This window comes from Anarhichas minor, unplaced genomic scaffold (assembly GCF_050575085.1).
Source record: "Anarhichas minor isolate MPS153535 unplaced genomic scaffold, ASM5057508v1 ptg000011l, whole genome shotgun sequence".
Taxonomy (NCBI): domain Eukaryota; kingdom Metazoa; phylum Chordata; class Actinopteri; order Perciformes; family Anarhichadidae; genus Anarhichas; species Anarhichas minor.
This window is the reverse complement of record NW_027466457.1, coordinates 3828658-3842703: the sequence shown is the minus strand read 5'-3', so window position 1 is coordinate 3842703 and position 14046 is coordinate 3828658. Positions and strand designations below refer to the sequence as shown.

The window sequence follows — 14046 nt, the reverse complement described above, 5'->3', positions numbered from 1 at the left end:
GTGATTCAATCATTTTGATGAAAAGCATTCTGGCAAAAATGTGACAGAAATAAAGGAAAGTGTAAAAAGGTACGGAAGGTAGAAGAGATGAGAAAAATGGTCCAAGATGAAAAGGTGTGTGTGAGAATTATGTGTGTGTGTGTGTGTGTGCACGCTGGTGGGAGAAAAAAACTCCCAGATATATAGAGAGAACGAGGGAAGGATGTCACAAATGAAGTTGTTAAAAAGAGGCTGGGGTGTGACACAGCGAAGGGGGAGGTGTTAAATGTGATAAGGAGAGAGTACGTGTGTGTTTTTTGTAACATTCACGCTACTCTATTACTGTAACACTCACTAACCAGTAGACACAAACACATTCAGAGATGGAAAGACGAGGGAATAATGAGATGGAGAGAAGGTGGGAACGAATGAGTTAATGTAGAGCTAAAGGTAGAGAGAGAGCTACAGGGAGAGAGCAAGAGAAAACGAGATGATGATGGAGAGCGGGAGAGAGAGCTTGTTATAATTGGCTGTAATTAGATTCTCATTATTAGGAGATGAATGGAAGCGGATGAAGGAAGAGACAGAGAGGGAGAGGTCAGGATAGGTCAGCTCTTATTCAACACCTTCATTAGGACACCAATGAGCTGAGTGAGGACACACACACAGAAAACGCACACTCTAACGCACACATACCAGGCAGTTTCACAATAATCCACAAAACGCAACCTTGGTCTGTGAAATGATCTGTTTACACAAATATTGGCACTGTGTTGCGACGTAATCTGCAATTTTCTGTCATTAGTTCAGATCATCTGTACGATAAATATGAAGCAACCGCCAAGAGACATTAGCTTAGCTTAGCATGAAGACTGGAAACAAGGGGAAACTGCGAGCCTGGCCGGCACTGACTAACAGTAAAAATGACAAATTGCAGTTGTACAGGGGCATAAGATTATTCCCTTTTCTCCTTATGAATAGGAAATACGCATTTTCCCCAAAATGTTGAACTATTCCTTTATATGTAGCTCAGATGTATTATTTAATTTATTGACAGCTGCAGTAGAGGTGTTTCTTTTTGGGTGTGACCAATAAAGAAGAGTCTACACTGTACACGCGTGTGTGTGTGCTCACCTCTGGGATCCTCGGCCTGTTTGGCCAGTTTACGCAGCGCAGCAGCGAATCCGGAGTTTGCAGATTGGGCAACGGCGTTCCCATTGGTTAGTGGGCTGAGGGGACTGACAGTAGCGGTGGTGCGAGTTGCCGTGGAGATCATTCCTAATGATGCCGATTTATTGGACTCATGGTTCATACCTGAGGAGGAGAGCGGAAGGAAACATATGTGAGGAGCTTTGACATACGGACAAACGGCATCATGGCGTTTACTGTCTCTCAATAAAAACAATCCAGTAAGAAAAAGTCTGTGATTCTTTCGTCAGCTGAGGTATTCCATCACCTCCTCTTTCTAAAAGTAGACGATGAATCATGTTGTAAGAACATGCATCCGTTTATTTTGAACACAGTAGGTATCTCATTTATCTTGAATGAATGAAACTCATCCACAAGTGCTCAAAGAGAATGGGCAAGCGTGTGTGCGCCTTTGTGTCTGGACATCATAATGAGCACATACGCGTGGGTCAGCTCCGTCAGAGACGGAGTGGAGAGGGAGTAGAGCTGTGTCAAATAGAGCGGTGACCCTAATAGCACATGACACACATGAGTGCACACATGTCCATTTCCTCAAGGGAGCCAGCCAACACATCGTAAGACCTCGGGAGCGTCTACACGCAGACATTATTAAGTATCACTGCAGTTTTACACCCTCACAGATGCAAACATGGGAATGCACAAATCACACACACACACACACACACACACACACACACACACACACACACACACACACACACAGATATAACGAGCAAACCCATCGATCTACTCAATAGTGGACACACTTAGATCAGACGTGGTTAGTGTAACCTTTGTCTTCACCCTCTATCCTCTTACTGACCCACTAATGTTAATTACAGCTGGAATTAGCCGCCAGCCCCCCCGCCTGCTACAGCAATGACCTCATTACCAACACAACGCACACACACACACACACACACACACACACACACACACAACCACCTTTCAAACATGTGTACACCCATGCCACAGGAACCGCACACAAACAGCCTAAGCAGTAAACACACTCATGAAAAATTCATGCGTGCACATTGAGCACCGTTATTGAATGTTGGGCTCATCACATGGATGATTTTGAAGAAGCAAAATGAAGAAAGGGCAGTCAGCTCTCAGAGTTTGTTGATTGAAAGTATCATAAATCTCACATTATCCACAGATTAGATGTCTACATTCTACCTGCCGGCTTTCACACGTGTGAGCAAAGACAGGCAGAGGAAGCTGTGGAGCGATGAACGGAGCGAGAGGACATATGAAGAGTGGATTGAGGAAAAACACAAGAGAGCAAGAGGAAATGACCAAAGCCCAATCTTTAAGTTAGTGAACACGCTGTGAGGATTGACAGAGGTTGCTGTATGAATACATGTAAACCATCAGAGAAACGTATCTGTACATTTCTGTTGCATGTTTCGAAAATGTAAAACCAACAATTAAGGGTAAACATGACCAAAGTGTTGCAAAAAGCTATTCCAGGTTTTATCACGCTGTCAGTTTAATGAGGTTGTTTCCAGCTGCCACAAAGCGACACAGACAGATAACTAATAACCTGTCAACATCCATCTCACTGCCCTGAATCACACATCTAATGAGTGTAATGTATACAATTAACATGCGTGCGGTTTCTGACATCTATGATGCGTTTATACATCAGAAAACAGGGCGCACAAGAGTTTCTTTTCTGTTTCCAGTGCACTCATAATTTCTTTCCTTTGCTTTATTCACTATTTTTCTTTATTTCTTTGGCTACACTTGTGTATTTACATGTCATGCCGATAAAGCAAACTGAAACTGAAACAGACAGAAAGGGAAAGAATGATGAAGAGAGTAAAAGCTCAGATCCTGACAGCCGTGTGTGTGTGTGTGTGTGTGCGCGTGTGTGTGTGTGCGTGTGTGTGTGTGTGTGTCTATATCTCTGTCTCTGCTGAGCCCAGCAGTCAAGGGAGAGATGATAAGACAGTTTCTATTGACTCTTTCTCTCCTTCCTTCCTCTCTACTCACTATTTCCTTCCCCGTCTCTCTCTCTCTCTCTCTCTCTCTCTCTCTCTCTCATTTATCTGAGCAAACTGGAGCTTATTTAACAAAAGCCAATACACATAATCTCCTCTCTGTTTCTTGCTTTCTTTCTTCCCATCTTTTGTCACAGGCCATTCCCCTGATATTTACACCGTGCCACTCACAAACACAAACATACTAACATATGCATGTGAGCATAATTCAAACATGCAAACAGACACACTCACCCTCCCGCTTACTGTTCTCCTCCTGCTCGTCGTCTTTCTACTCCTCTGTGAGACTCTTTCTCTCTCTCCCTCTCAGCCTTGCAGCTGCTACGTGGTCACGTGACCTCTTTTCTATCCACTTCCCTCCTCCTCCTCTCTATCCACCGCCCCCCCTCCTCCTCCTTCCCCTCCCTCTCCATCTATCACCCCTTCCACTCTACCTCCTCCTCTTCTCTTCTCTCGTCTCCGTCACTCCTTTTATCTTTCCATTTTCTCTGCTTAGCTGTCCCTTCTCTCTCTCTCAAACTGTGCTCACTGTCGTTTTCTTTTCTCTCTTCATTCTTCATCCCTCTTCCTTTTGGCTCGCACTCGCAGGAGGAAGGAGGGTGGTTGGGGGGTTGGAGGGGGGAGTAGAAAGAGGAGGAGGAGGAGGAGGGTTTAGGGTGATGACGGGGAGGGTGGGTGTATGGTTTGAGCTCTCTGTATGTGCGTGTGTGTGTGTGGCGACGGGTAGTGTTAACCCTCCATCCATCACTCTGTCTCTCTGCTAGTCAGCTCTGTCTGCTTTGGGGACAGAGGTGAGGTGGGGGGAGGGGAGGTTTCTGACAGTGACCTGTGACCCTTCACCTCTGACCTCTGCTGCCCAGGACAGCAGGAGGTTAGAGGGTGAAACAGACAACAGCCCTAAATACAAATTAAGACATTTAACTCCCTTTTGGAGTCTTTTTTAGAAGTGACGACTGAATGAATAAACACAGCTAAAAGGTCATGCTAGCAGCCCCACAAGGCTGTAATGCTCATTGCACACTAGAAAACTACCAACTACCACCTTACAAAAATATACACGTTTGGGCTGAGGACAGTGCCAGACGTGAAAGGACCACGTTGTCACCATAAACATAAAAGGGTTTAGATTTTGATGGGTGCAGTAGCCATTACAGGACATCTCAGACCTGACATTATCAGACTTAATTCCTTCAGTTAAGCTGTTTCAGCTTAACTGTGGTTTGAGCTGAAAGCTAGTGTTAGCATGATTACAGTTAGCGTGTTACAAACAAGCTAACAAACTGACAGCACTACAAATATGCAAACACATTAATGTCGCTCACAAAATGAGAACATTTAGCATGTTACCATTAATCTCAGACAGGAGCTAGAGGTGTGTTCAGACTGAGGAGGACTGTATACAAAGTCAATGTAAAGACACGAGTGGAATGGAAAGATGTAAAGTCTCACAAGGTCAAGCCACTCGAGTTGAAAATGTTTCAGCAAACAAACTTACCAGAGTTCCTGGTAAGTTTTAAGATCCGTCTGAGCTGTCAAACAGACACACAGTCACACTACGCTCACAAAAGCTCAGGGTGTAAGATGCTAATAAACACGACAGCAGAAAAACATTTTAGGTTTTACATGAAATATGACGTTCTTCAGGCTTAGCTCCCCGTTGTCAGCCTCAGCTGTGCTTTGAGCTCAACGTAGACAACATCATGCTACCATTTTACAGTTAGCATAACTTGCTAACTTTTAGCCTAATATGTGACATTTAACTTGTTAGCCTACTAATGCAAGCATGTTAACATGGATGTGGTAAGTTACAAACTGCAACATAAACACAATGATTCAGCATGTTTGCATTAGTCTCAAAGTACTGAGGCCATTAGCATATTATGTTATATATATTATGCATTTTGGTTTTAAGGTATCCTGTTTGATATTACATGTTGAACAAGTGTACATTTTTGACCTGCTGGTGGCACTAAATGAAAAGTCAGTACGACTCATCCTCTAGGAACCATTAATGTCTGCCTCAAAATTCCTTTTAATTCATAAAATGTTCTATATATATATATATATCTTACTAAGGACCAATGTGACCGACTATCGACCAACTGACGCTCCCGTCAAAAAAGCCACCAACCTGCTAAAAACCGTAGCTAAAAATATCCCTACGTACGCCACAAGCTAATAAAAAAAACAGCTTTGCCAAAATGGAAATCCGGGTGTGACTCCATTCATTCACACACACACACACACACACACACACACACACACACACACACACACACACACACACACACACACACACACACAATCACACTCTGCTCTGCATGGTGTAAGTGATATAGGACATGTTGAGGCCTGTGTCTTTGACACCTTTTTTGTGTCTCCCGCTCTCTCTAACTCTCACTTTCTCTCAAACACACATAAACACAGACAAACACCGACTACACAGGGGGACTGTGAGGACAGCAGGGGGGGACCTGCTCTGCCCCATCACCTCATTAACAAAACACAATGTGTGTGTGTGTGTGTGTGTGTGTTTGAGGGGTGGGTCATAGGATAGAAGAGGTGGTTGAAACACACTACCTACTCATTAACCCTCACCACGTTGGCATGTCTGAGTGTGCGTGTGTTCTAGTGTCGGCTACTGTGTTAACACTTAGACATTAAATTGACTACCCTCATTTGTGTTTACGAACATTTACCTAACATTAGACCAATAATGAGTGTGCAGGCAAACACACACACATGATCTCTTAACCTAAAACATGCTCTATTTAAGTTTTATTATGTTATAATTTGGGCTCCTACAGCCGATACTAATCGCAACAACAGCTACTGTTGCTATTACAATAGCTGGCAGACTTTGTCAAATTCCTCTGACAAGCACACACACACACACACACACACACTCAAAGAGGGAGAGAAAGAGGGGGAGAGGAGAAGTAGCCAAATGTTTTACAGCCTCTTAAACTTGTCTGTAATAGCAGTCAGAGTGGCGTCAACACAGCAGTCTCCAGGGTTACTCCAGGGGCTGCGAAATGGCTTTACTAGCTCCAGTCACTCTGCAGCTCGCACAGAAACACTTAACACTTCCTTACAATCCATAAACAACGAACACACTCTCCCACTCCGGCATCTCACGCACTCACGAATACAGAAATAGGAACGTAAATTAACATAAATGTCAGAGGAATGACATAAGACAGGACAACAAAAACACACCCATGTAAGCCGTCTGCGTAAACACATGCAAGGACGGGCACATACAGAATTAGCTGACTCAAGATTGCGCGTCACAAAACGTATGCATGTGACCCCTAGGGACCAAACAGCCAGCACGCATTTATGGTCCTGGGATAAATGGAGCAGAAAAACCACATACTGTAATAACCAACACCTCCAGCATTAAAAACAAACAGGAAGCAACATCCAAAGAGCAGAGAATTAGCAGCACACAGCAGGAAAAGAAACAATGGAGACAGTATGGGAAGCGTAGCAGTCATTATGCTGTTTTATATTAAACACTGTGTCCGCTGGAGCAGAGCCATGTTTACTGCGCAATCATAACAGAGTCGAGATATTGGTGAAAGGTCTGTAAATTATCACCGCAACAGCTTAGAGCAGAAATGTGGGCTGTCAGCAAAGACAGGACGGCTGCATAGGAAAAACTCCTCCTGTGTTTTGTTCTCTCGTCCCTTGAACTCCCTTCACTCGCACCTCCTCCTGGCTGCAGGATACTTTTTGTCTTTCAGTGACCCCTTCTCCAATGTCTCTAATCAGTGTACTTGTCTACAAGCATCTTGTCACTGTCTGTCAGATACAGAAAGAAGATATAAATAGCAGCTGTTTTGGGACCCTTACACTTTTTCTCTATCTGTCCGCGTCATCTTTTCTTTGCCTTGTCATTTCCTCCTCACTATCTCTTTTTCATTCTCACTCGACAGCCTCTCCCATCACTGCGTTTCTGTTTCTCTCCTCCGAGTCACTGATCTTTTCAGTTGATGCTAAAAGATAAAACAATCCGAGGCAAACCAGTCTTGCCTTTGTCTCAGTGTCTCTCGGCTCCTGGCTGCGTCTGACTCTTGCCCGCAGGTTGTGTGTGTGTGTGTGTGTGTGTGTGTGTGTGTGTTCAGCATTGGTGGTGTGTACAGAGGGTCGTGTCAGACAGTTGACAGCCACAGTTCCCCCTCTTCTGGCCCGCGGCCGGCTCTGCTCACCAGGTGCCGACACCACGGTGGCTAGACCTCAACCATCTGAACAAACACGAGGGGGGGGGGGGGGAGAACACACACAGACGCACACTGGTTGCACAAAGGTGTGCAAAGACAAACAGACCAGCAGATGCACATATACTGGCCCGTCAGGCAGGTGTTTGGCAAGTATAAAGTGCAGGGGTGTAATTGAGGTGTGTGCTGCAAAACAGCTATCGCCGTAGTAAACAATGATGTTAGTGTTGAGGAGCAACGTTCAAGGTGAGGTTTGGGTCAGCAAATCAGAGAGGAGCTGATATTGTCTGTCTCTGAGGAAATCATGTTTACAGATATTTCCTCATATATTACCACTGAATAGATTAGACAGGAGCAATGAGAATAGTAGCCTTGGCAGTTGATTTATTCCTGTCATCACCTCCGTCCTCCGTGTCAGCGTGTATAGGCTACCAGACTACCAGACAGTCAGCTATCTGTAACTGTAACGAAACAATGTGCTTTGTGTTTCCATGTTGTGCTCGACCACCTCGTCACTTCTTCTTTTTTTTTCTCAGAATGCGGAAAATGAAGACTATGCATTATTGATTCATTCTATACTACAGTATATAAATTGTTACAGTATCCAAGATTACATTTTAGGACATCTCATTGAAAATATCACAACAAAATAGAAATAAAATCACCAGTCCATACCAGTACTATACTATCAAGGACAAAATAGGACTATTTAAGGAATACAATACTTGAGGGTGCAACTAAATAATTTTCATTGGCAACTATTTTTTAATGGAACAAAAAGGCCCTTGTGGGGACATTGTTTCCTAAACGATTCTTAAACATGTCAAAAATGAACTTTGAATCTCCAGAAGTCCTTAAAGTGCTCAGGGGGAAATTCCATGAAAACAGGCTGAGATAATGCGACATGAAGCTCCAGAACGAATACTAAAGGGCCCTCTGATAAGATCGTTTGCTGACTGCAAGGTCAAAAAAGTATTATCTTCTCGATAAACCGCTTAATCAAATACTCTAGATTCATCACTGGTGTTTGCAATTATATAAAACTTGCAAATCCTAATAAGTGACCTTAGTATAATAGATTAACTAAATAGTTGCCTTTTAATTCCCTGTCAGTGGACTAAGAGCTTCGGCTCTACTGGTATTGAAACTACAGGAGATCAAAAGTAGGATTAGATCATTAGAAACAAACCACTCAGTAGCCTACCAGAAACACACCATCGAGGAATATGATTGTGATTCATGTTAATTCGATTTTAACAATTAATTTACCAACAATAAATAGGTTTAATAATTTAAAGAAATAAAAACACTGGGGTTAATCTGAAGCCATGGAGTGTGTGATCTGAGTTTACAGTATCCATATAAGAAGGAGGTAGCTAATTAAAGAGATTGGAGGTTTACTCAGTAACCCCTGCTGAGCAGCTGGTCTACGGCAGGTCAGGAGCAGCACATGGCGTATAGAGCGCGTGCGCGCGCGCGTGTGTGTGTGTGTGTGGGTGTACGTGTGTGTGTTGAACTCCACCTGCGGGCTGTGTACACACACAAAAGCGACGTGATCCGCTTGACTGCTGCTAATGCGCCCGGCGGCAGATCTATCTCAGCCAAACAATACAGTCGCTGTTAAAGGTCCCGGATTAAAGAGCGACTCCTAACTCCCATGGGTGCTGTGAGACAAACCATTACAAGGAGCCTGGGTGACACACCGTGGTGTTTCAGGTCTGTCTTCCTTGTCAGTTAAGTTTACCCGGAGCAAACAGGAGCGGTGTATAATCACCGACAAGTTGGACCAGAAAGATGACATAACAAGGGACCACAAACACCTTAACAAGCCTCACCTCCTGCGGCTGCGTCAAGACAGACGCAGGTAACGGATAAAAACAGGAAGTGATCGATTGTAATTTCAGAATAAGAGCATGGAACGTTCCCTACATGAATATAGCCTATACAATGTAGAAATACTAAAGAAACAAATTGCGTTTTATTGTGCTTGAATTATCATTTCAATACTCAATTTGGTCCCGTTAGGAATCATTGTGACAAACGCAAATAACGCTTTATTCTGAAAAACGTAACCAGAAGTTGTTTTCTCCTCCTGGCTTCACATTGTTCGACAAACTGAACCAGTTTGTCCGATTCGACTGATTCAATCACATACTGCACACTTTGACTATTGTACTCTACAGCCATTAATCTAAAAATAGCCTCGGACATCAAACCGAAACTGCTGACATAACACAGAAACAACATATAAGATGACAAAATATTAAGAGATAAGAAAGATTAACACAGTCATAAGGTAGATAAAGTCACCTCTCAGCACTATCCAAGCAATAATTCAGTCATAATTAACTTTAAAAGCAGATAGCCTGCGCATGGCTGAATGACCTTATTATTCACTTCAACAAAGCAAACACTGGGACGTTTTGTAGCGTAGTGAACAACAGAAAACAGACAACTTACCGCCTCACCAAAGAAAAGACAGCCCCCGGTTTTTGTGCATCCTTAGATGGGTAAAACTACTGTGGCTCTGTGCAGCGATAAAGCCTGCTGTGTGACCACAACACGCACCGATGTGATGATGTGGGAAGGAGAAGGACAACACGTTAGCTGTCCTCAGAGAGAGAGAGAGAGAGAGAGAGAGAGAGAGAGAGAGAGAGAGGCGGGGTATGAGTGGGGAGGGAGGGAGGTGGGGAGGAGGCGAGCACCTGCTCCACTGATGCTCCCTGGAGAGATGGAGGGATGGAGAGAAGGAAGATGTGGCCCCAGACTGCTGATACCTCACTGCCTGGACATGTTTACTGGAGAAAATCAGATCTGTTCAAGTCAGCTACTCCTGCTGCTGCTACACTCAGTGCAACTTAACTCCTTGTGATAATACTACTGATCTACTGCTGATGCTGCTTCTACTGCTTCTACCACTGCCATTATCATCATCAGTGGAAAAAGATTCTGGTCTGGTGAAGAAGAACTCATCACTTTTACCTCTTTAGGTTGTTTTATTATAACCTAAGCAAACATTTGCCATATTGAGCATTTAGAGTCATGTTTCTGGCTGCCTTAGTCCAACATTGGCTCGTCTTGTATCTGATTTGCTCTCCACCAACTTCTGAGAAAAATGATGTGGTTCTTTAAATGCTTCACTGTGTTCAAAGGCTAGCTGCTGACCTTGTCTCTCAGATGGCGCACAATGGATTTATTGGGGCTTTATCTGAGCTTTTTTGCACGAAACAAACAATCACGATAGCTGAGACGTGTAGTAAAGTCGGCTAAAATGAAAACAATGAACTGAAGGACGCTAAGACACTCATCACTCACACGTATCTGTGGGTTCATCACTACGAGTACACCTTTCAGATGACACAGTGCCTAACTAATCTTACATTCTAAAACACATATAGGAGAAAATAATTCCCCCTGCTTCTAAAGTCACAAACATGCTGAATGAAGTATCAGGTAATAACATGTTTATTACCATTCATCTGTCATCATAAGCTCACTCAGCCTGCTTCATTTAGTCTAATATTTCAACATCTCCCCTGGGCCTCTCTGTCTGTCTCCCGGTCTCCCTCTTTCTTAATCGTTCCTCCCTTCATCTCCCCATCCCTCTCTCCACGTCTCCCAAGCAGCTGCTCCACTTTGCAGCTATTTAACAGCTGTTTTGCATCGATTTGCGCTTCCGAGTGCAGATTTCTACCTTGTCCATCTTCTTCCTCCCTCTCATTTTTTATTTCTCCCCTTCTCTTTCATCCCTTCCTCTTGCATTTCTAAGAAGTCAGACACGCAGTAGCACCAAACAGCCTTGATGTTTTCCTCAATGAATAGACTGTCTCCTTCAAGTCTTTCCCTGAGATCCGTTCAGTGATAAAAATTTAAAAAAAGAAACGCTCACACACACACAAGCATGCATAAACACAAACTGGCAGGCATGCACTCTAATAGACACATACATTTGCACACACGCAGACACACACATGCACGCAGATTAGCGGCCCCCTACTTCCTTACTTTTCTATATGGAAACAGAAAGTACTGAAGGAAGCGGTGAAAAAGAAAAGAAAAAAGTGAGGCTCCTCTATAATCCCCAAATCCCTCTTTCTACTCAAACCTACACAAAAGAAGAGAGGGGGAGTGAACGATTGTGTGTGTGCGCGTGTGTGTGTCTGCAGAGACTAGTGAGAGTAGCCTGACATGATTTATGGTTTGGCTGTGTACTGCAGGCAGACACTCTCAGTTTTCTCTGAGGTGGGTGTCTCACCTCCATCCTTTGTGACCTATACAGGTTGCATTTTGTGTGCGCGTGTGTGCGCGTGTGTGTGTGTGTTTGTGTGTGTGTGTGTGCATTTGAGAGGAAGATAAACTGTAAATCTTACACATGAGCGCGTGTGTGTGTACATCTGCAGGTGCATGAAAGAGAGGATAAACCTCATCACACATGTGCTGCTCTGTGTGTTTTATGGTGTGTGTGTGTGTGTGTGTGTGTGTGTGTGTGTGTGTGTGTGTGCGTGTGTGTGTTTGTACGCAGTGTTGGGGTCAAAGCGCACAGCGGTGTGTATTCTCTGGGTAGGTTATACTTGGCGGTGGACTGTAGGATCCCCCATTAAGCAGCGTGTAAAAGAGGCCCGAGCACAGAGGCCATTATGAACTCCGGCAGTAATAGCTCCAGGAATCTTACTGCCTCTGGAGACCTGGTCATTAGCCTATTCCTCTCTCATAAAGCCCTCTATCCATCACACACGCAAGCATACACACATTTGCATGCAGACGCAGCCACACACAAACACACCAGCGCATGCACGGCTTGTATCCGTCTCCTGCTTTCTTGCTCTCTGTCCATTCATCTCTGGTGAAGAAGAGTGTAGTGCTGGGGATACTGCTACAATAACAGTCCATCTGCAGATGTCTTCAAAAACAGATGCACATAAACACGCACACACACACACACACATGCTCTGTTCGCACACAGATGCTCATTTACAAAAGCAGCGAGGCATAATATCAGCCATGAACCCAAACCGCTGATTATTTAAATGTATTCCTCCTTCCCCATCCAGTGAAAGTGAGACGCTGTAGCAGCCTTTTAGCTCTGGTCAGGTAGGAGATTACAAACAGAAACACTGTCACATACAATGGCGCTATGTGGCTGGACAAGCATTATAATGGCAACTAAATCCACCTTCTGAGCATTCACACACACACACACACACACACACACATGTACTTGTGCATACACACACTCTGGGACAAGATTTATTGTCAGTTCAGACAGTGAAGACAAACTGCAGAGGCAACAAGGAGGTGAGTACCCTCTTTTTTCTCAGGCAGCTGCACAGACACACGCACACACACACACACACACACACACACACACACACACACACACACACACACACACACACACACGCACACACTATACAGTGGTATGTTCACAATCACCATGCAAAACCACGTGCACACACCACACACACACACACACGCACAGCATAACATAATTACTATTGTATCACCAAACACACATACTGCGAGTACATGTATTTACCACCTCTGCAGTGCACACACAAACAGTCACAAACTCAAAGTACACGGACTATAGCCAGAGTAACTGTTGTTTTAATAAAGGCATGTGGATTTCCACACACACACACACACACACACACACACACACACACACACACACACACACACACACACACACACACATAGAGTACATTGTGTACAAGCACACACAAAGCAGAGGGAGTCCAGAAAGAAGAGATACCTGGGGAGGGAGACACACTGGCTAAGGTAATGCTGGAGTCAGTCACTCTGTCCTCGGGCATAACACACACTCACACACACACACACTCACACACACACACACACACACACACACACACACACACACACACACACACAGTGCTGTAAAGATAAGCACTAATCCTGTTTATTACCTCCTCCCTCTCTACAGTCTCCCTCTCTCTCTCATTTCCCCCCTCTCTTCTCTTATTTTTCCTGTCTCTCCTCCTCAAGCCTATTTCAGCAACACACACACACATTTTGTGCACGCACAAACACACACGCACACAATGTCAGTTTACTCCTGTGATGTTTGTTGGCCTGGGGCTGAGACGAGGAAACAGGGAGGGGAGTGTTGATGTGTGCTGCTCTTTTCCAGCTCCAGCTCTGTTCATGTCCTGCAGAGAGAATTACCTTCCCTTTGTCTGTGTGAAGGGGCTGCTGCCTTTACCATCTGTGCAGCGGATACAGTGGCAGCCATGTGTGTGTGTGTGTGTGTGTGTGTTTGTTTCTCTGTGCCGCTATAATCTTCCAAGATCCAATGTCTTTAAAGGGACACGTTGGGAGTTGAGGCGTAGGAATAAGATTTAAGGTTATAGGTTAGGTAATTGGTAATAATGCAGATGTGATGTTCTGGTGTTTTCAATTGTAGGAAGATTGTTCAATTGTCATGACATTTTTATATAGTTCAATTTAGATTTTTCTAAATACTTCAAAGACTTCTTGACCTTGGAAACAACAAGTTTTTTGGAATGTAATGTAAATCATTTCTATTGTTACTTATTTTCTTTCAGGTCTGAATTGGATTATATGTGTATTTCTTTGGATAGAATTGTTTATATGTTGTAATTATTCTCATTTATATACTATTTATATCA

At 43.9% G+C, this 14046-nt stretch overlaps 1 protein-coding gene across 3 annotated transcripts in view; it reads right to left on the bottom strand.

Moving 5' to 3' along the window:
• LOC142947396 (genetic suppressor element 1-like) overlaps positions 1-14046 on the bottom strand; it is a 34794-nt gene that overhangs the window by 11702 nt on the left and 9046 nt on the right. Inside the window, exons 1-2 of one of the 3 annotated variants that reach the window (XM_076088954.1) lie at positions 3408-3539; positions 1114-1293 (exon numbers count right to left, since the gene is read on the bottom strand). In XM_076088954.1, the coding sequence (XP_075945069.1) occupies positions 1114-1291 (178 nt within the window). In that variant the 5' untranslated portion in view covers positions 1292-1293; positions 3408-3539. Of the gene's footprint in view, positions 1-1113; positions 1294-3407; positions 3540-14046 lie in introns of those variants that run through there. The other 2 variants (XM_076088955.1, XM_076088953.1) reach the window with 2 other exon arrangements.